The sequence below is a fragment of the Rattus norvegicus genome, chromosome X, assembly GCF_036323735.1.
Source record: "Rattus norvegicus strain BN/NHsdMcwi chromosome X, GRCr8, whole genome shotgun sequence".
NCBI classification, from domain to species: domain Eukaryota; kingdom Metazoa; phylum Chordata; class Mammalia; order Rodentia; family Muridae; genus Rattus; species Rattus norvegicus.
The window spans coordinates 101,450,610-101,474,094 of record NC_086039.1 but is presented as its reverse complement, the minus strand read 5'-3'; the positions used below and the strand labels follow the sequence as shown (position 1 = coordinate 101,474,094).

The following is a 23,485-nucleotide window of genomic DNA, read 5'->3' as shown; positions in this document are numbered from 1 at the left end:
TGGAAAATCATTGTAGTAAGTGACCTTCTGGGTGAGGGAAGTATTGATCAATGGATTCATAGTTTCTCTTCTACTGGGGAGATTTGTTTCAGTCATTTGTTGCACTACATGCTAACAATAATGCATCGTATATTCTTACATAGTTAAAAGAATAAACTGAGTCTTTCTATAATATATACACACATCCAAATTGATTCTGCCCTATAAATATACACAATTATTGTTAATGAAAGATAAACACACACATACATATATTAAAAATTTAGTATCTCAGAGAATTTGCATATTTACAATCAAGAGCATTTTTTGTTTATTCCCTTATTAATGGTGGATGATTTTTTAAAAATATCTTTCTTTTTTTCTATGGTGGAGATAGAACCCATAATTTCATGCATAGTAGGCAAGTAATCTACCAGTCAGTTTCACTCCCCTGTTTGAGACAATGTGGTATTTATATTGAAGAAGCTTGGCTGTAATGGAGGGAGACAAGTCTCAGGGGAGATGAAGGTTTTAATTTTGTGTTACTTTAAATACAGGATTGAGAGAATGCTGTTTATGAGGCAATCACATAGAATTAGATGATAGAGGGTCCCCTGAGGAAGCTGGGGAGGGGTAGTGACTGAACAGAATGAAAGTGGAAAAAATACTGTACTTAGAGAAAGGCAAATAGCTCTTTGGTTGAGACAACAGAGAGAGAGAGCAAAACTAGTGATGCTCTGGAGGACAGAGCTGTGGAGGGCTGGTATTCTGAGGATGGTCCTCTTGACAAGACTGGGGAAGGGCACTAGTGGTCTTTGAGAAAGATGAAAAACAGGTGCCCCATCAAGATTATACATATGTGTTTCATAGCCTCATATTTACTGCAAATGCGTCCATCTTTTGTTAATTATATCTCCATAATGCTGCAAGAAGTAAAATGGGTCTGGACTATTATGGTTTGTTTCTACCTGAAGTCACAGAGGCTGGTTTCATTTTTTTCCCAGAATCACTCACCAGCCAAGATCTTGAAGCACTATGAACAGTATAGTTTGAGAGATTTGTCCAGATGGCTGTGACAGAAAATGACAAGGTCAGAGATTAGACAGTGCCAGCAAATGAAGAGTTGAAATGACAGATCAGTCAATTTCATGGCCATAGCTCTCTAAAACTACCTTGAATTCAAGGTAGTTTTAAAGAGCTGGAAATCTCCCGTGGTATCTGCACTATTTCATGTTTGTAGGTTTGTTCGGTTTAGGTTCTAGGAGTACCTTAGTGTGTGCATCTTCAAATTATTGCCAGTGATGCACCAGAAAGCAGGGTTTTATCTGCTGAGGGCCCACTGTGTGGTAGCTAGGAGGAACTGAAATGTGCTAGGAGCCTTGCATTGAGTCTGGCCATCCAGACATTTGACTTGTAGTGCACACAGACACTGGTCTCTTTTCCTGGGGAGCATTTCAGCAGGGAAGGCGTGTGTTAAACATGGATTAAACAATGGATCCGAAAATTCATTGCAATTGGGAAAAGTTCTCTGAAGTTCAAATTGTGAAAAATCAGCGTGTTCTAACAGATTTTTTTTCTTACTACTTTACGTTTATCAAGAAAGTTTTCTTTTACGTTTCTCCTTTTAAAAGTTGAACATTGGGGCTGGAGAGATACCTCAGTGGTTAGGAGAGCTTGCTGCTCTTCCAGAGGTCCTGATTCTGGTTCCCAGCACCCACTTCAGACATAGTACACATGTGGCATATACCCACAAATATCCATAAATAAAAATAAATCTTAAGAAGATCAACACTGTCTTTCTGTAATTTTGCAAAATTGATACCCAAACATTTAAAAACTTATTTTCAGTATGGGTGGACCTTTTTCTTTTAGATTTCTTTTGACCATTTGAGTTTCCTTCATTAAGACTTATCTGTTTGTATTCTCTGTCTGTTGGGTATTTTTGTCTCTTGTATGATGCCACTAACCACTCTTTTATTCCTCCTCAAGATTTGGAGAGTCCACCACGTCTTTTCTCTGTATTTATAGTTATTTATTTCTATTTCCTTTTAACTTCTTCCTTATATAGCTTGGTGTGCTCAGAGATATGAAGATATTTTTATTACTTGACCTAGTAAGAGTTAAAACATAATTTTATTGCCTCTGCTTATCTTAATTCCTAGAGGAAAATTTTTTGTCTTTTTTTCCCAGACATATTTTATATGCCTATATAAGATATTCCAATCTATTCATTTATCCTTTCCATCTCTCTATTTTTATGTATAAAGAAATACAAATGGACTCATATACGTTTTTATTTAATATCCCATGGTAAGCTTTCAATATTAGTAAATAGGACTGTGTTTTAAAACTACTACATAGTTTACTCTTATATGTATCCAAACCAACCAGTTTCTTATTAATGGAATATTTTTACTGCTTTAGACATTGTTTATCCCTGAATCTCTCACTCTCACTCCCTGTCTCTATCTATTCATCTGTCTATCTGTCTGTCAGACTGTCTTTATGTCTATCACATCTTGAATGTCAGCCCAATAGTTTTTCAAAATGAAATAGCTCTATTAAAAATGATCGGTTCTGCTATATTAAAAGTGGTTAGTAGTAGTCAGGTGTTGGTGACACACACCTTTAATCTGGGGTGACAGAGGCAGGTGGATCTTTGTGAGTTTGAGGCCAGACTGGTCTACAGAATGAGTTCCAAGACAGTCAAGTCTACACAGAAAACCCCTGTCTTGAAAAACAAAACAAAACCAAAACCAAAACAAAACAAAACAAAAGTCAGTGGGGCCAAGGATTGAAAGAAGTTTAGGGAGAGAAAGACTAAGAATTCCCCATGGTGTTTACTGAGTTTCTGACTCTTACCATATAGCAGGAACAATTTTAAAGTGCTATAAGTTAGAAGGTTAGACTGATAAATTGAGAAATAATTGGGGAGATGAGGAATTGGAGGTACTAAGTATGGACAATTCCTTAGAGAAATTTGGCTCTGATGAGCAGAGCAAGGATAGTAGTGGGAGAGGGGGTTGAGGTTCAGGGAATTCACTTTTCATTTAGTATCTCTGAAGGATGATCAGGTGGATGGTGGAATTGATGCAGCAGAAGCCTATGCTTCATGGGAGGGGATCTGGAACTGGGTAGAGGTTCATCATGAGTGGGCACAGATGAGCATAAGTATAGATTTGGCATCAGTAAGTAGTCTGATGGCATTTATATTTCTTTATGATAAAAGGTAAGACAAACCTGTTGAACAAGAGTTGAAGTAGACAGGATTTGAATATTAGAGTCACTCGAGCAATAGGGATTGTGGAGAACAGGCGGGCTAGCCAGACCCAGAGAAGCATATTTGTGGTGCCGAGCAGTGTTGAGGTGAGCTTGGTGATGAAGAATTTGTGTGGATAATAATCTACCATGCCCATTTTCTTCTTTCACTGGATCCCAGGAGTGCTCATGAAGGCATAAAAGTGCCAACATGAGCTCAGCTGACTTTTAAAATAAGCAGATATTTGTAATGAAATTAGGAGTTAATGAAGACACTGACAAGAGTGTATTTGAAAGAATAGAATCCAAACTGTCTAGGAAAGGTACTGAAGACAGAAAGGGGCTGACCAGATGAAAGAGGGTTTGTAGAAGACTGTTCAGTGAGGTCTTCGAGTAGGAATGACTCGGGAGAGATCACTGAGTGAACAAGTTGGAAGGATAGGTTGTTAAATTCAGAGAGGAGTATTGAATCAATGATGTCAAAGGTGGAAAAGTTCTGCGGAATAAACTCTTGGGTGTGGTTGAATGATAAGTGGTATTTTTTGATGCCAACTCATTCACTCTACAAATATTGATTGTATATTGTAGGTCAAGTATCACTCTAAACACTAAAGGTACAGAGATGAACAAAATAAGCTCCATTTCCTTCCCCCTCCAATAATCCACACAGAGATGGACAAAAAATAAAATTCCATTTCCTTTCCCCTCCAATGATCTACCAAGTCCTTTCTTTTATACAGTTTACAATCCAGTAATATATAAAATATATATGCACACACATATAATTTTGACATTTATCAAATAAGAGGATATGAGCAGATTTCTCTCTGTGTAATTTTATTTAGAGACCTAATAATTATAATACTAAGAGCAAAACTTTGTATGTGTGGCAAAGAAAGCCCTTCTAGGTATTTTGAGTGCTTTCCCTTTCTTAAAGTCTATTTGTTTCATTATGAGAATTTATATCTCTTTCCCCTTAGAACTTGTAAAGGTCCTTTCATGTATCTTGTCAGTTTTGAAAATAAAGAAATGTATGAATCTACTTTGAACATTTTAGTGTTTGTAGCTTCTTGTGTTTGTTTTTTGTAACTGTGAGAACATTGCTTCTGTAGCACACCAGATGTTGGTAATGCATGTACTAATCTTGTGCTAGGGATTTGAAGTAATGTGTCAAGTAATTCTTGTTAAACAGTTTAGGAGGAAAGGAACACTGGCAGCCACTTTGTGTGTTAGATTTATTTTGTAGTTTGTACTTTTCCCTTACCCTTTGTGGAAACATTCTCACATATTTATTAGCATTTTACTTGAAAGAAATTGACACTTTAAAATGGTTTGCCACATATGCCGCTCAGTTAAAGTTCAAATGCAGGTTATTTGGTGGTGTTTAAGGTTTCTATGGCCATAGCTAGATCACAGCATCCCTAAAATTAAAAAGAAGCCGAATGCATGAAATTGCAGCTAGGTGTGAACATGGGCTGGATTAGTCATGAGCCGTCATGACTTCTCATTTAAGCGGATGGTGTGGGTGCTTTGGAGGTGATGTGGCCTGAGAGAAACAGATGCCAGTTAGAGTTTAGCTTAGAAATCGCCACCATCTGTGACCCTGGCAAAAGAACAGGGTCTTCCCTGCGGAGTTTCTGCCTTATCAAAGCTTATAGAACAGGGAATGATAATTGAGTTACAAGGTGATAAGCTTTATTGAAAAATTACAAGCCTTACCACACTTAAAAATTATTATAAATTAACAAGATTTTATATTTCTTTATTTGGGGAGTAGGTGTGGGGTGAGATGGATCAAACCAAATTCAGAGCTTTGTGAATGCTAGTCAATGCTGTTCCACTGAAACACACCCCTGGCTCTTGGATTTTTGCAACCAGATCTCCTTACATACACCAGGCTCACTTTAAACACACAGTCCTATTGCCTTGGCCTCCTGTTTGCTGGGATTCACCACTAGGCTGGGTAGTTTTGGTTTGTGAAGACCCTTAGACTCTTTACAAACTTTGAGGCTCTTAAGGTCTTTGGTATAGAAGGTGGTGAACTGTTTGCTCTTCTACTACGAACTGTATGGGACCCTATGGAGCCTGCTAGGCTTACATGAGAGGAAGATTTTCTAGTGAAGATTTTGAAAGTTAGAGATTTAAGTAGGATTGTCTTAATAGCTATTTCTTCTCTTGCCAGATGGGACATTTGGATCTGTGATCTCATTTTTTACTAACAATCTCATTTTTTATGATACTTAATACTTCTGTGAACCACCTGCATGGAGACCTGCCTCTAAGATTTGTGGCAGGTTTAAGTCCTGAGAAGCAGGGTTTTATGACTGTGAAATCATGGAAATAAGGCCACATCCACATGTTCTTGTATGCTGCCCTGTAAGGGCAATGTGTAGAGTCACATATCTAGCTTCCCCTTAGGAGTTACTGTAGAGTTGTTTATAACACACAAAGTGGAATTTTCTTCAAATCACTCAAGATCAGTATTTGACAATTTTGAAATATAACTACGCAGATACCGTCTGGCGAAAACTGTCCCCACACATGATTTTAAGAGCTAGCTGAGGACACTTCATGTTGGTTCCTTTTGCTCCCTTCGGTATACTCCCACTGTCCATTAGAAGAAATGCCCTAGATGAGGAGAGTGGATCTTTCCCTGTCTGCAGAGGAGCGGTCTGGAGAATGAGAGAGTAAGCCAGACTGAGGGCCTCTCAAACATTCATCCATTAGTACGTAATGACTTTAAATACCTACCTCAAGTTCCTAGGCATAAAGTCTACCCTTTTCCAAATGTCACTATGCAGAACACTATTTCTAGAATGTAAAGAGATGGTACAATCAAATGACTAAGCCCTTGGACTCTGGAACCAGACTGCCTAGTCAGAAAATTAGACTGTCTCTTCCAGGGTATATAACCTTGGGCAAGTTATTTACTCACTCTGTCTCACTTTCCTCCTTTGTAAAATGTACACAACATTTTAGTGCCTGCCTCATGGCATGATTCTGAGAACTAAATGACTCCAGGCATAGAAAATGTGCAGAAAAGTGCCTGATACATAATAAATGCTATAGACATGTTAGCTGCTGTCACTTTCAACACAGCCATCATCCTAGTTGGTATATATCTTAAAAGGAGCTAACACTGCAAACCACCACAGCACATACAAACCCCTTTCCTAGAACCCATTTAAAGAAAAAAAATATTTGAGACCATAAAGCTTCATGTAGACCTGTGAGCTAGCAGTAAATTTCTCACTATCAGGGAAAAACAGAAAACAACTGTGCTACTCTAAAACCTCTCGGCAGGCCCGAGAGGTCAAGGCCTGAGGCATGAGTGAGAGGAGGTTGTGCTCTGTGATGGCCCAGTGGGAGGCTGAAGTGTGGTGAATCCAGGTACTTGACTGTGAAGCCTCATTTGCTCTTTGATGTGAGCTTTGGCTTTGGATCTTTTTCTTTCTCTCTGTTCCTGTTTTCTTTTTTATTCTCTCTTTTTGATCCTACTTTAAAATGCATGATATTTTTCTATGTTTTATGCATCTTTATAAATCACTTTAAATCCTGTCTGGAACACTGTATAAATAATTATCTTTAAAAGCGATCATATCTAATTACTAACATTTGCTTAATATTTATGCTTACCAGTCTACATCCATGCAGAGACGTACGGGCAACTTTCCATCTGGGCAAGAATACTGATTAGATTTCTCAAATTTCATAGAAAGATGTCAAAACAGCCATATGCTCATATATTTTCCAAAGCATATGGTTAATAATAATTAAAACTAAGCAGCTAACAATGTTGGGTTTTTATTCTAGGCCAGACACTGTGCCATGCCTTTTACTCATGCATATTTGATTCCTCATGGCCCCTGGCAGGAATTCTTATTTTTGCCCTTCTTTCAAGTGGGAAAACTGAGATTTAGAGAGCTCAAATAACTGTTGCGAAGTTCAGAGAAATAAAATGCCATGAAGGTAGCTTCTGACAGGCGGCCTGGCTTCAGCTCCGGGACTTTTAAGTACTCTCCTATGCTGTATTGTCCTTAGTTAGGAATCTGGTCCATCAGAACTGCATGTCCTCATAGGAGAGACTGTTTCTGTGTTATAGATTTGCAGATGCTACCTCGGCGTTACCTTTGTCATTGTCTCCTTTCCCTCGCTACTACTTCTGTGCTCTGAACTTGTTGTTTCTTGTCATTTTCTCTCAGGATTGATGCCACACGCTTCTCAAAACAGTGTTCTTCACAATTGTGTGAGTGCTCTGGAATGTCCTTGCCTTACCTGAAACCACTTCAGTGTGCCTGTTGTCAAAAGCTGACTAGCAACGCTTCTGTGCACAGCGTGCCAAGCTCTCAGAAACCTTCTGCTCCCTTAACACCCTCCCTTTATTATTTGTCAGTCGTTCTCATCATAGTGCTTGTTGTAGCATGTTGCTTTATGCCTCCATGCTTTTTCCTCTATGATGGAAAGCCCTTGTTCTACTGGTAAACCAGCTGCTACCCATTAAACTTACATTCAGTTCATGTGTTCCTGCTGATAAGTCCCTTTTTACTTACTTTCCTTTCCACCCAGCTGCGTTAGAGGCTCCAACGTGGTGTTCTCATGCTATCATATGCATGTATTTGTGTGTGTGTGTGTGTGTGTGTGTGTGTGTGTGTAATCATTTTTTACACTTTAGAGACTTTATTTAATTGTCAAATTGTTGATAATTTTATATCTGTATACAATGTGTTGTGGCGATATTTACCTCGTTACTTCTGTTGTCCCTCGCCCACTCCGGCTAACCCCTCCTCTTCCCACACTAGTTCCCCTCTTCCTTTTAGTTATTATTAATTTTCTGTGCAGTAGCTGCAGGTGCTGTGTGTGAATGATGGCAATGACTAGCTCATATCTCGAAGATACATTATCATAACCCTCTTCCCAATCTTCCAGCTCTTTTAACCTTTTCTACACCTTCTTCTAGACCGCAGAGGCAGTGGTACAGTTGTCCCATTTATGGGGCTGAGCACTCAACACTCACTTTTCAGCACCTTGGTAACAAATGAGCTTTTGCACTAACCATCACCCACAGCGGGAGGAAACTTCTCAGATCCACGGTGAGAATGCGGTTGAGTTACAACGTCAGTATTACATTCCTCATCAGTGTAACGTTCTGTGGCCTCTCCAGATATAGGCTTTTGATTAGGTTTACGGTACTAGGCATGCATGTCTTACCATGGAGCAGGCCTCAACTCTGCTTGGAAAGTGGTTGCTTATGTCCTACGTAGCCATGCCACTATTGTACCAGTAGGCAGATGTTGCCTGGCAAGTCATCGCTGATCACACACAATTCACAGCTGGGTAAGATTGTTGATGATTTTTTTTTTTCACTCGGAAGCCTGCTTAACACATCTCAGCACTACTAATGCTAGCTAGTTAAAAGGAGGCTTCCAGTTCAGTTCCACCTTAATTATCCACAGTGCATAGTATCTTGAGCAACATTGTCTTATCTGAATCTGCTGGGCAAGCAGGAGCAATGACAATATTTGGGGGAAAGCTCAGGGTGTAGGGTCCCTGGTCAACAATTCATGGGAAGTTGTTTGCTCCGGATTTCATTAAAAAAAATACATGGATTTTAAGAACAGCATTATGCCTGTGCTTCTTTGCTTAATGTTTAAATGATTATTCAAGTGTCTGCTTCTCTGACTGTGTGGTCTTTGTGGTCATGTGCTGTGCTTTATGCATTTATCCTTAGCTTGCATAGTACTTAGAACACAGTTGGTTCACCTAATCGTGAACGTTTTGTACACAGTACAGAGCCATAAGCCTGGGAAGAAGCCGTACAAATATTCAAAGGTAACTGCTAGGACAGTCTAGAGGGTGATCTTATGGGAAAAAATCTGTAGAAAAATATCTGGATAAATTTATACTTACCAATCCAGGAGGCAGAAGGGGGTCAAGTATTCATAGATGTTAATTGTGATAGTGCTTTTGGTCTCCTTCAGATATTGTCATTGTCCTAGTGATAGTTACTGGAGTCCACTCTGGAATGCACCAAAAAGAACTTTTAAATTTTGGAGACACCAATTCGAATACCTTTGCTATTTGAATCTATGCTAAATTTCAGTAGTCTAGACTAGGTCGTTAAGACATATTTATTTCCATGATTATATTTATTAAACACTTCTCCCTAAAATGGAGAGGAACAGTTGATACAACAACCCACACAGTATTCCAGTGTGACATTGTGTTGTACCTAGTGCCTTCTGTGTAGCAGAACCCACATGGGCTTTCTGGAAGCACTGAATCCCAAGAAGTTAACTTGCTTGTTTTCTCCCTGCCCCTTTCCTTTTCTTTTTTTTTTACTTTTTCTTTTACTTTTTTTTTCCCCGGAGCTGGGGACCGAACCCAGGGCCTTGCACTTCCTAGGCAAGCCTTCTACCACTGAGCTAAATCCCCAACAACCCCTTTCCTTTTCCATCCCTCTTCTCCTCTTCCCTTCCCCTCTCATGGTCTCTCTCCTCTCCACCCTCTTTTCTTTTTTCCTTGCCTTACCTTTTTGAGACACAGCCGTGCACCGTAGCCTGGTTGTCCTTGATGTAGCCTGGTTGTCCTTGATGTTGTGAGTCTTGTCTTTGCCTCACTAGTGTCCAGTAAAAGCATTCTTTTCTATGTGCTATGGTTTTTGTTTTAAGTTCTAAAGATTGAACTTACACCCCGATACACACACAGACACACACACACACACACACACACACACACACACACACACTTACTTTACCATGCTCTAGAAATCAACACTCTTACCTTAAGATTGTCAAATATGTAAACCTACATGGGTGCTGGGGTTTTCAAAGTCTTAAGAACTTCACCCATGATATAGAATCTCATAGATATAACAAGTACTAATTGTGACAGTTCTTTATAATAGTCTGCTTCAAATACTGTCCTTTTGTTGGTGACAGTAGAGTCCACTTTGTCATGTGCCTTAAGCCTGCACAGCTTTCTGTGCTACACTGTGTGCACCAGGGTAACAGCATTGCAGTCATCAGAACGATTTACTACCTCCTAGATAAAAGTTACCTTGCATGTCTATATACAAGCAGATTCAGAAAACATAGGGTATGTAGTTTGTAAAATTAGCTTCCCCTCAAGTCTCCTGTAATCTGCTTTTCAAGATTTTTGGTTACTTACCCCTTTTACTGAAAATTTAACCCTTAAAATACGTAATTTATTTAGCGCTGTACTGATAGCATATTATGAAGCATGCACAAAACTAGAAATGTGGAAGAATGAAAGATAAATACTGGGAAGAACAATTTAGCATTTATTAAAAGTTTTAACATTTGCACTCATTTTGATGAGAGCAGTGCTATAAATGCTTTTACTCTATTAGAATGATTGTCGGGGAGGGAAGAGACAGAGGGAGAGACGCTTGTGTGAGTGCCAGCATGCAAGTACCACAACACATGTGGAGGAACCAGAGGGCAACCTTTGGGAGTTGGTTCTCACCATTCACCTTTGGGTGGTTTTTACTGTGCCACACACTACCAATTCTAGGCTAGCTCAGTCCTTGAGCTGCTGGGTAATTCCCTAGTCTCTGCCTGCCACCTTGCCATAGAAATTGCAGATGTGTGCCACAGACATTTTTCTTTTTCACATGAGCTCTGGGGATTGAACTCAGGTCATGAGGCTTATGTGATAAATCCCATTACCCAGTGATTACTCCAAAAGCAGTGATTTTTAAACACAAATTTGATTGTGATATGGCTGCTTGAAGATGGGATTCTAACCCATGTTCATTTTATACTTGATTTTTCACAGAATACATACATCTATAAATGAAAGGGCCTTTTTGGATGTACTAAGTTACAGTGCTCATGGTGCCTCTGTTCATGGTTCAAAAGAGTTTGCTATTATTTCAGCTTCCATTCTCTGATCATGCGACAGGCTGTGTTTTTAACATCCTTTCAACTCTTCTTTCATCCTTCTACTCTTGAAGTAGTAGAGCATGAGAGTGTTTAGAGGAAGGAGTGGGAGGGGAAATAATGGAATTATAGTTCAATTACAAATTGAACAAAAGTGGTTGAAGGCTGTAAAATTATATAAATATGTCACACCTAGTTCATACTGTTTTATATTTTAAAAATCTTGAAATAAAATATTTTAATGTCTTAATTTAAAGTTTCTCAGAACCCTAGACATACTTTGTGATGGTAAAAATCATGATTACATAAAGTCAGCTTGTATATTTATTAAAATAAATATATATATATAATTGACATAATAATAATGTACATGAAACCAATAAGCAGAAAGATACGGTACATATCCACTGCTTCTGCTTCCTGCTATAGTCTGAATGCTATAGTCTTCAACATACCCATTTTGAAAACTTAATCCCCTCCATGTAACAGTGCTGGGATGTGGACACTAGTAACAAGTGTTTTGATTGTAAGGCCTCCCCCATTAGGAATGGACTTATGACATTATTGTGGTAGTGGGTTTGTTATAATGGTAGTTGAGCTCTCTCTTTCTGTACCTCACTTCTTTTCTCTTTTCTGCATGTCCTTTGTCGCTCTTCTAAACCTTGTGCCATGGGATGAGAGAACCAAAAGGACCTTCTAAGATGTGTGAAGTGAAATGAGTCATATTCAAAAATGTAAATATTACATTTTTCACATTCAGACTCTATACTTTATATAGATGGAGTGAGATACTTCCAAATTTTTCTTTGTAATCTGTTGCAATCTTTGCTTACTGTCCCTTTAAAAAATAGATTTTATTTTTACATGCATGGGTGTTTTGCCTGCAAGTATGTCTGTGTACCATGCATGTGTGTGCAGTGCTCTGGAGGCCAGAAGAGTTACTATTCGAGCTGCCGTGTGGGTGCTGAGAATCCAAGCCAGATCCTCTGGAAGAGCAGCTGGTGCTTTTAACCTCCGAGCCATCTTTCCAGCCCTTGATTTTTTCAACTATTGCATGTTTGGAAAAGTTGTTCATATAACCCTGTTTTGAAAACAGTGATTGTTTTTGTTTTAATTACATGTATGTTTATCTGACTGGGGTATGTGCTCCTGAGTGTTCGTGCTAGATGATGCCAAAGGCACTGGATCCCCTGAAGCTGGAGTTCCACTCAGTTGTGGTCTACTGACATGGGTGGGTGGGATTAAAATCCAGTCTTCTGTTAGAACAGTAACCTCTCGTTAACAACCAAGCCTTCCTTCAAGTCCCTCACCTGTTTACAAGTAATATTTCTCGTGATGTATACTTTTAAATAGATTGTATTTTTCCTTTTAATATTTTAGAGATATCATCCGACTTTTGTTTACAGTTGATTTTAGTAATCAATGTGTTTTCATCATAATCTCTGGGTATCCGTGTGCAATGCACCTCTTAACTTTTCTTACTGTTTATGGTTTTAAGTGACTTGACTATGGTCTACTTTCCTTATATATCATGACCATAGCTTTCCTTCTATACTATGCTTGCAGTCCAGCGAACTTCTTGTATCAGTGATCTCATGGTATTTTTTCAATTTTATTTCATTGGTTTTTGGAAAGATTTTTAGAGCTTCCAATTTCATTGATTACTCTCGAGTATTTACACATATACTAGAGAGCTCAGAATTATCGGGCAACTCATTTCATTTCTTTTATAGTTTTTCTTGCTGTGCATCATTTTGTATATTATTTTGTCTTTATTGCTAATTGTCTTTCCACTACAATGTCTAATCTGTTGTTAATGTCGTGTTCTGTACGTTTGGTCTCCAACACTATAGTTTTCTATTTCTAGGTTTGACTTCAGAATTTACTTTTACAGCTCCCAAACCCCTACTTAACCTTTCAAACACACAGAAAGTAGCCATAGGAACTATTTGTAGTGACCTTGTTAAATCCTATATTGGAAATTGTGGAACATTTTTTTTTTAATTTCTCCACATGAAGCTTTTTTTTTTTGATTTTTTTTTTATTAACTTGAGTATTTTCTATATACATTTCGAGTGTTATTCCCTTTCCCGGTTTCCGGGCAAACATCCCCCTCCCCCTCCCCTTCCTTATGGGTGTTCCCCTCCCAACCCTCCACCCATTGCCGCCCTCCCCCCATAGACTAGTTCACTGGGGGTTCAGTCTTAGCAGGACCCAGGGCTTCCCCTTCCACTGGTGCTCTTACTAGGATATTCATTGCTACCTATGGGGTCAGAGTCCAGGGTCAGTCCATGTATAGTCTTTAGGTAGTGGCTTAGTCCCTGGAAGCTCTGGTTGCTTGGCATTGTTGTACTTTTGGGAACATTTTTAATTATCGTGTTCCACATTAGAAATAGAAATGTCCTAACTTTTGGCAGGCCTGTAACTTTTCACGGATACTAGAAATGATGGATTTTACATTATTAGTTGTATTTTTTTTGTATCCTAAACATTCTTGAGCTCTGCTTCGGGATTCACCTAAGCTGCTTGGAAGCTCCTAAGTTATTTGAAAGTAGACTGAGCCCTTCAAGTCTTTCCCATCAGATTGGGTAGGCAGGATAAGAACAATTCACAATGTAGGCCTAATTGTTTCCCACTACTGAAATATAAGGCAATTCTTTAGCCAGTGCTCTATGAATCATGAGGTTTTAACAGTCTGGCTGGGAAAATAGGCATCCTTCTTGTTTTATTTGAATCCTTTCAGGTGGGTCCTCCCCTAGCCCAGAGTAATTTCATCACAGGGATGTCTTGTACTGGAAAGTCCTTTGCTAAACACTTGAGAGAGGCCACATGTGGTGCTTGAGGGGCTCTCTTTTTGCTGTTCTAGCACATACTCTGTCTCAAGAAGTCTAGTCCCCTAAGGTTTGCTCAGGTTCTCAGCCATCTCAATTTGGGAGGCTTAGCAGGCTTTCCCTGGTTTCCTCCTCTATCCTTTGGCTTGAAAACACTCAAGGCAACGAGCTCTAAGAATGAGAAATCTCACCCCACTGATCCATAGAGATTGTAGACTTGCACAGCCTCATTTACAGTGTCATGGGCAGCATTGTTTCATGTATTTTGCCAATTTATTGTCTGACTAGATGTACATTGTCTATTACTTCATCTTGAACATCAGTAGGCATGGCACTTGGAACCTCTCAGTGATTATGACCAAGCTCAGTTTCAGTTGTCATCTTTCAAACATGTTGATAGCATCACATTACTTGTTTGACATAACCAAATCAACCCCTAAATAACTATGTTCAAATGCATACAGAATCTGGCATCCGGTAATGTAAATCTCACATAACAAATGAGTGTCTATGTATACTATACCAATATTGGCTTAGCAAGGATAGTTTAATTTGCACCTTCATGGATAAACTAACATTTTTTGAACAAATCTAGTTCCCTCCTTTATGCTTAGTAAGATCTTAATTTGTACCAAAATTGTTCATTATCCTTTGGTGGGAAATGACAGTACATCCATTAGAGTTGACATATTAAAACCATCATATTTTATTAACATTTGTAAGTCTAGAAAAATGTTTAATATCACTTCAAGCTTTTATCCCTTCAGCATGAGTCAGGCTTTCTGAAAATCCTGTCTGAAATTTCTTATTTAAAAAGTGCTAAAAGCATCACATACTGTTTAGAGCCTAACTCATGATCAACTCACATTTTTTAAAAGAAAATGAACAGTTTTCCAAGATGTCGTCGAATCTGAAAGTATGAATTCTCATGTATAAAGTGACAGTGTACAGGCTGGGGTAGCTCAGTGGTACACAGTAGTAGTCACCTGTAATGTGTGGGGCTGTTTTAAAACACAGTATCTGGGTTCACATAACTTTGAGCTTTAAGCTCAGAGGTGTGAGTCCAGTTACAGATGTATAAATTTATTTTACAAATAAAGAAGGCCTTGATGAGGTGTAGCAATTTACCCAGTCACATAGTGAAGGATAGAGTTGAGATTCTAATTCAGTCTGGTTCCAAAGCCCTAGTGTTTAATCTCAGCATCCACACTGTATCAGAAGAACAACTGTTTTTGTTTTTTCTTCTCTCAGCTCTATTACTACTATTCTGTTTTTGGGAATCTGAATCTAAACACATAAATGCCAATATTTCTCAGTGTTGGAGACAAATTCTGGCACCATTTATCAGCTATATGACCTTTGGAATTACCCTCGAAAGTCATTCAGACATATGCATCTTCCTAATGGCACTCAGATTAAAAATTGCTACTGGTGTTCTAAAAACAAAAGGTGATAGAAATAAGAAAACAGTGCTTACAGTACAAAGAAAATTTAACATATTTGACTGGGTGGTATATTTGTTGAACACACGAATAACCTCTCTGTCTCTCAAACATGAAGATTGCTTATAAATGTGAAGATCATAATATTTGTGTTCAAACTAGAAACTTCTGCCAGATATGACCTCCTTAGAAGAAATTGTTGGGCATAGACACCCAGAAGTTTAATGCAGTACCTGACATACAGTATGATTTCAATGAATGATTGGAATACCTTATTCTGGGCCTAGGCCCTACCAAAGTGTTAGATCAATGAAAACTGACACTATGTGACTACATAGAACAAACAAATGGTCCACCAGAGCTCATGTTTTGACAAGTGATCTTAGCCGTGACTTGGCCATTTTGACTATACATTTATGACTGATGGGAGTGAAGTGGTGTGGTAAGTCCTCTTAGGCTTTAATCTCTCCGTTATGAAGTTCTCCTATCCATAAATTGGGAGTATCTGAGTGGCCATAGAGTTTTAGACAACTTTGTGTTTGTCTTTCTGTCTGTGTGTATGCCTTTGTTATTTTCTTTATTCTGTTTTTCAAAATGTGATATTATCATTTGCCCTAAACTATTATCACTTAATGCACTGCACAGGAAAGCATTATTTTTCTTTCCGTGTATTCCCTTTTGAATTCCTAGAGAATATTTTTATCCAATAGTGTGCAAACAGCCATGGTAGCAGAGGTGAAGCAAAAGGCAGGTTTATTTGCTAAGATATTAAAGACATGGTTAGTCTATGATGAGTTCTTCTTTGACCTATGAGTTAATTAGAAGTGTCTGGCAAATTTTCAGACAGTACTGAGATTAGAATTAGCCTTTAAAATTAACTTCTTTTTTAATGTTCCTGAACTCAAAGACTGGTTTGTATGAAAAATACATTTTTTAATTTATTGAGATTTAGGACTTTTTAATTTATTGAGATTTATCTAGTACATGATTATTCCTGGGGGAGGGTATGGTAAATATTCCAAGTGTGCTTGAGAAGAATACTTTCAGCTCAATATATAGTTTTTAATATGCCATTTAAATCAAGTTTCTTTTAATGCTCAACTTGTTTATACATTACTAATTAATTTGTTTTTCTTTTTGAGACAGGTTGTCATGTCTACTAGATTGACCTTAAGGTTGTTGTGTAGCAAGAATGCTCTGAATTTTGGTATTCCTATTTGTGCTTCCAGAGTGCTAGAAGGGGTGGGGTTTACAGGTGTGAGCCACCACACTTTGTTTTTAAGCTGCTGGGCTTGAACCCAGGGCTTCATGCATGGTAGGAAAGCCCTTGTTCAATCGAACTACATCTGCAACCATAGTCATAGGATGTTCTAACGTCAAAAAGCATTACCAGAATTGCTTGATGAATTTGTACTGTGTATGTAGTGAGTTATAAACTTATTCATTGTCAAAAATACTTAAGAGGCGTGTAAGTTGTCTACAACCCATTTTCCCCTTCATTCTCCTTTATCAACAAATGTACTCATAGGGCTAGAGAGATGACTGAATAAGAATGGCTATGACTCTTCCAGAGGACTCTAGTTATGTTCTCAGCACCCATGTGGATTGGCTTACAACTGTCCATAACTCTCACTCTGTGAGATCTGATGCCCTTTTTTGGTATCCCTTTGTACCTGCATGCTCATGATAAACACACACACACACACACACACACACACACACACACACACACACACACTTTTTAAAAACACTCAATTCAATAAGGCAAAAATCCATATCGTCTGTAAAAGTCCTCACATGTAAATAGCTTTCTCTTTCTTTGACTATTTCTCTCCTCCTTCCCCTGTCTGTGTAAGACAGAATTGGATTCTTCTATAAGTTTCCAAAGATTTAATCTAAAGTTTCTGGATAGCATTTGCACGAAGTATTGTGGTCATGCCTGTCAATTTCTGGAACACAGGGACCATGGTTTAGTCATCTTTGTGTCTCCAGTGCTTTGCAAAATACTTCACAGAATGGTGCTCAACAAATGCTAATGAAATGGGAGAAGCGGCTTTCAAGTGCAGAGCCAGTACATGTTGTTTGGAAGGTAGCTGGGGGTAGCAAAATCTTTTGAAACGTTATTAGTAAGATGGCTAAATTCCAGGAACACATGAGCTAGTCAGGGATGGAGAATTTAGCCTAAACTGGCAGCCCCCTTACATCCAGAGAGCACCTGCCTGATTATTTGGATTAATGGAATTGAGAGTTGAGAACATTTACAATAATAAACTTGGATGATGAGGACATCCTTCGTGGAGGGAGAGTTTGACTCAGCTGTCTTATAATTCTTCCTGACTAAGATGCTTAATCTGAATGACCCAGCCACTTTCCAGAGTCATGAGTAATTTCTTGAAAAAAAAAATCCATTGTAGGCCAGGGTTCAAATGTGAAAGTAGAAATAATGAATCGCAGACATTTTTTCCTGTTTTGTCTCTTTAGCTTAATCAAGAAGAAGACAGACTGGAAAAAATGTTCTCGGGCTGGGCAGTGATTCTGGAGTTAAGAATCTTCATGAAATTATTGCTCTTTTATTCTAGACACCTCTGGTCACTCTTCTTGCCCAGGTTGCTTTGAAGAGAGAGGAGGAGACTCAATACATCATGTCGGAGATACTAGACCTCTCTTTTCTGTCTGAGATGGAAAGAGATTTGATTCTCAGTGTTCTGCAGAGAGATGAAGAGCTCAGAAAAGCAGATGAGAAAAGGATTCGGTAAGAGTTCCAGAAATACTAAGCACTTCCAGGTTTTCAACCAAGGAGACAGACCCAAGCTTTCGAGTTGCTTCTTCATTCGCTGTCAGAATTGGGTATATGATTAAAAGCTTCGTGAGTCTAGTTGGGTTCGGAGTTTGTTGCTTTGCAGAACACAGTAGTCTCACTGTCATTCCCTCAACTTCTGTACATCCTGAACCCACGTGTGCTTCTCTTTCCGGTCTTGCCAGGCGACTGAAGAACGAGCTCCTGGAGATCAAACGAAAAGGTGCCAAAAGGGGCAGCCAACACTACAGTGATCGAACCTGTGCCAGGTGCCAGGAAGGCCTGGGCCGTTTAATTTCCAAAAGCAACACTTGTGTGGGTTGTAATCATTTAGTGTGCCGAGAATGCCGAGTTCTGGAGAGCAATGGCTCCTGGAGGTGCAAGGTGTGCTCGAAGGAAATGTGAGTGTCATGTCATGGTGGCATAAAGAGGGGACATAAGTTGGGCTGCCTTGAGAATGTCTCTCATTAACTTTATTACTTGGGTGACAAGAGTCATTGTTTCTACAGGTCTTACTTAGGGTTTCTATTGCTGTCACAAAAAAAAAAAAAAAAAAAAAAAAAACACATGGCCAAAAGCAAATTTGAGGGGAAAGGAGTTTATTTGGCTTATACTTCCAGGTTGCCGGTAATTATTGGAAGAAGTCAGGATGGGAACTCTCCAACAGGGCAGGAACCTGGAGGCAGGAGCTCATGCAGGGGTGCTGCTTATTGGCTTGATCCTCATGGCTTGCTTGCTCTGCCTGCTTTCTTACAGAACCCAGGACCACCAGCCCAGAGCTGGCCCCGCCCACAATGGGCCCTTCCATCTTGATCACTAATTGAGAAAATGCCTTACAGCTGGGTCTCGTGGAGGCGTCTCCTCAAGCGAGACTTCCTTTCTCTATGATAGCTCCAGCTTGTGTCAAGTTGACACACAAAACCAGCCAGTACAACACGTCTGACATTTCCTTTTCTTTTTTTCCTCCCCAGAGAGCTGAAGAAAGCAACTGGAGATTGGTTTTATGACCAGAAAGTAAATCGCTTTGCTTACAGAACAGGCAGCGACATCATCAGGATGTCCCTGCGCCGTAAGCCTGCAGGTATTGTTCAGGGCTAGAGGCTGGTTGAAGGAGCCGTCCTTGGAAATAGCTAGGCTTGTGTGGAATCCAGCTGTATTCTGGTTAGTGGTGACTTAATCCCCCAGGGGCTCAGGCAGTCTGTGCGAATATCTCTGTCTGTCTTGTCTGCAAGTGTGTTTTTTGGGGGAAGCAGCTGTGGAAGTTGTTTCCTTCCTTAGTCTCATTATTACTACCCTGCCATGCTTTTGTTTTGAAGTGAATAAAAGAGAGACAGTGGGGCAGTCCCTCCTTCAGCAGACCCAGATGGGTGATATCTGGCCGGGAAGAAGGATCATTCAGGAACAGCAGAAGGAACAAAGGTGAGAGCCAAGGAATTAGTATTGTTTAGTTCTTCTATTACTATTACTTTGTTTTCTAAAATAATAGGTATTTCTGGAGGGAATTGGAAAATACAGATAAAATTGTAGAAGAAGAGGTGGAGGAGGAGGAGGTAGAGGGAGAGGAAGAGGAGGAGGAAGAGGAGGAGGAGGAGGAGGAGTCAATCCTGATCCCATTAGCCCCACACAAATATCAATATTTTAGCAAATTAATTTTGTTCTTAGGCTGCACTCTCCTGTAAAAAACTAAGCTATTAGCTCTTTTTAAAAAAAATATATAGCACAATTTATTCATTTTTTTCCGCTTTTAACAAGGATTTATTTCCTTAAAATGTTAGTGTGTGTTTGCAGGTATATATACCTGTGGGTAGGTGCCTGCAGAGGCCAGAAGGGTGTTAGTCCCTTGGAGTTAGACTCATAAGCAGTTGTGAGCCACCTGACATGGGTGCTGGGAACTGAACTTGAGTCCCTGCCACAGCAACACCTATCATTAACTGTTTCCCCAGTCCCATATTAACTTTCTTCCACACACCCCCTAATCTTTTCTTTTATTCTCGCTATTCATTATTAAAATGTATTTAACTTTTTCAGGCTTTGTGATATTTTCTTTCTGTTATGCAACCATAAATCAACAGACTTTAAAAACCGGTTTAGTTTTAGTTTCACATTTATACATATTTTTGCTCATGATCAGCCCTGGAACTGTGACTTCTCTCCTCCTGAATTCTTTACTTTGGCTTTATTTCTTGGTTGTCTAGATTTCATCATTGGGAAGTGCCATCAAGAAGGGTTTGTGATGTTCACTGCATTCTTTCATGTTTAGAATGCTGCCAACTACCTTGGCAGTTGCATAGCATCTTAAATCAGTATTACAGATGTGAGTTATGTTTTCTTTTGCTCAGACTATTGTAGACATTGCTCCATTGTCTTCTGCCATTGAATCTATGAAAAAGGCCAGCTTGACATTTTTACCCTTGGAGGTAACTTTGTGTGTATACATACACACATGCACACAGGTGTGCATGGGTGTGAGATCTTGTGTTGATATTATTGAATTTACTGGAAAATTTTGAATATTAGTTACTTAAGAATATAAATCAACAAAGATTATTCTGTACTTTTTGACATATGATATACTCTTCATGATCTTTTTCTTCATAGTTGGAATTTTTTCTGAACCACCTCCTTGAACATTTTTCCTGTTTTGTTAGGGGCCCCACCTTGGGGATATTGGATTCCATGATCCTCTATTTCTGTAATGTTTTAAAAAAATGTATGATGTAAAAGCAAAAGAGAAATATGGAAGCAATTAAGCATGGAGACCCCAATGACTTTGTTCCCTATATGCTATTTGGGTTTGGGCCATTCTTTTTCTTTCTCTCTTTCTTTTCTGTTTCTTCCTTTCCATTTGCTGACTTTAAAGGTTTGAAGGAGTTACCTTGTTTAGACTTGGTTTATATCCTCTTCAATTGTTTTTATCATTTTTGTTGTTTTATCATTTTGTATTTGAGTTCACTCACTTTAGAAAGTCTACATTATGCCTGTGCAAACAGAATAAAATAGATTATGCAAACTAAGATGGCTATGACATTGTTATATGATGAAAATTTGTGGGCCCATCATCATTCATATATATACATATATATTCATACACACATGTATACATATATACATATATACATATATACATATATACATATATACATATATACATATATACACATATACACATATACACATATACACATATACACATATACATATATACATATATACATATATACATATATACATATATACATATATACATATATACATATATACATATATACCCCCTTTCGAGTACCAAAGCAGGGTTTTTAATTAATTTTATTTTTTTAAGATTTTAAAATTTTATTTTGGAGCTACGGACCAAACCCAGGGCCTTGTGCTGCTAGTCAAGTGCTATACCACTGAACTAAATTTTCAACCCAAGATTTAAAAAATTGTATATACTTACATAATAACTCATGGTATTTTGATAAATCCATGTAATAAATTAGTGTAATGCTTAAATCAAGGTGAGCAGGGCTACTTTTCATATTACCTCTTATGGTGAAAACATTCAAAACTGCTTATTTCTTTAAAAAGATGTAGTACATGTTACCATGTGTGGTCCTATAAATGCAGAGTTGCGTATTCGAACTTCTAACCATGATCTAACTATAACTTAGTATCCTCCCATTCTCCCTTCTTTTGACAAGCACTGTTGTGCTCTTATGTGTGCGGATGTTTAGCCTGCTTGTATGTCTGTGTAGCACATTAGTACTTTGTGTCTGCAGAGGTCAGAAGAGGATATTGGATCACCTGGGGTTGGAGTTACAGATGACTGTGAGCTACCATGTGGGTGCTGGGAACTGAGCCAGGACCCTTAGAAAGTCCAGCTGTCATTCCTAATCACTTAAACCATTTCTCTGGGCCCTGTTGTACTTATTTCTCTGTAACCCTAGAAGAGAGGTGGAAGGTGGGTTGTAATCTCAATGTTTGTCTCCTGAACTTGGAAAATATTTTTTTCTATTTTTTGTGTCTGTATGGTGTGTGAGCACATGTTTATGTGCATGTGTGCGTGCATGTATGTGCATGGGTACGTGAGGAAGACAGAGGAAATAAATCATCAGGTGGTTGGTTGGCCATAATATCCTCCACCTTCTTCCCTTGGAACAGAGTCTTTCCGTAAGCCTGGAGACTAGGCTAGAGGCCAGGTCTCAGTGGTACTCTTCCTCTGCTTCTATATGAAGACTGGGTTCAGGCACACGACAATACCTGTTCTAGGGATTTAAACTTGCTTTCCCCTGCTTGCAAAGCAGTCATTCCTATTTACTGACCCATTTCTTCAGCATCTTCTCGGCTCCCAAACCCTTTGTTTTCTGAACTGTAGGGTTTATTTTTAAACGTTGCTTTATGATCATATACTTTACCCCCCCTTTTGTTTATTGCTGCTGAATTTTAGGCATGTGTATTGTGAAGACTTTTTCTTTAATTTTACCTCAGCCAAAGAGAAAAGATTTTATTATACCTTATTATTGGTCGTTTAAAAATGAGCATAGAGCTCGTAGCACATGGCTGAATTTGCAGGTATTAGTGAGGCTGCAGTAGGAGGGTCACAAGCTTGAGGACACCTCGGCCTATATAATAAAGGCAAAGATTTAAAAGACGTCCACAGAAACAGGGGCGTTAAGTCCTCCAGTAGCCTAAATTTCTTTGTCTGATCACTGTTAATAGTCACTGATAATTTTGGCATGTGAACTACCAAGATCTCCACCCATCCCCCATGTGAGTTAAACTCATGAATTTTAATTGCCTTTTAATAGATTATACTATGGACCTGTTAAGTTTTAAAAAATGAAAGAAAAAGGACTTTCAAAACAGTAGCACAGACAATCCCATAGAAAAAGGAGAAAAAGACCTGAAGAGATAGTTCATTAACGAAAATATACAGATGTCAAATAATGAAGTTCAATATCATTAATCACTAGACTACAAATAAAATGACAGTGAGATGGCCCTTGTCTACTAGAATGGCCATCATTTGAAAAGATCAGTTGTACCACTTGCTAGATGCAGAACAACTGGCATTCCCATTCATTTCTGTGGAGAAATGTACCATGCTCAGCTGCTCTGTAAGTTTACTCCTTAAAAAGTTTACTGCACACCTACTGTGTGATTCAGACGTTTCATAGATATGTAACTCAAGAGAAGTCAAGTCATATGTCCATTCAGCAACTTGTATATGCATATTCATAGAAATTTCATTTATTTTTAAGACAGTAAGAAATTATTTTATTGGATTTTTGTTTTTAT

The 23,485-nt window shown here is 38.6% G+C and overlaps 1 protein-coding gene across 6 annotated transcripts in view; it reads left to right on the top strand.

Annotated features, from left to right (window-relative positions):
• Sytl4 (synaptotagmin-like 4) overlaps positions 1–23,485 on the top strand; it is a 50,423-nt gene that overhangs the window by 5,113 nt on the left and 21,825 nt on the right. For 4 of the 6 annotated variants that reach the window (NM_080410.2, XM_008773387.4, XM_063279762.1 and 1 more), the window contains 4 exons: positions 17,991–18,163; positions 18,394–18,609; positions 19,180–19,289; positions 19,525–19,627. In NM_080410.2, the coding sequence (NP_536335.2) occupies positions 18,054–18,163; positions 18,394–18,609; positions 19,180–19,289; positions 19,525–19,627 (539 nt within the window). In that variant the 5' untranslated portion in view covers positions 17,991–18,053. The remainder of the gene's footprint in view (positions 1–17,990; positions 18,164–18,393; positions 18,610–19,179; positions 19,290–19,524; positions 19,628–23,485) is intronic. The other 2 variants (XM_063279763.1, XM_039099431.2) reach the window with 1 other exon arrangement.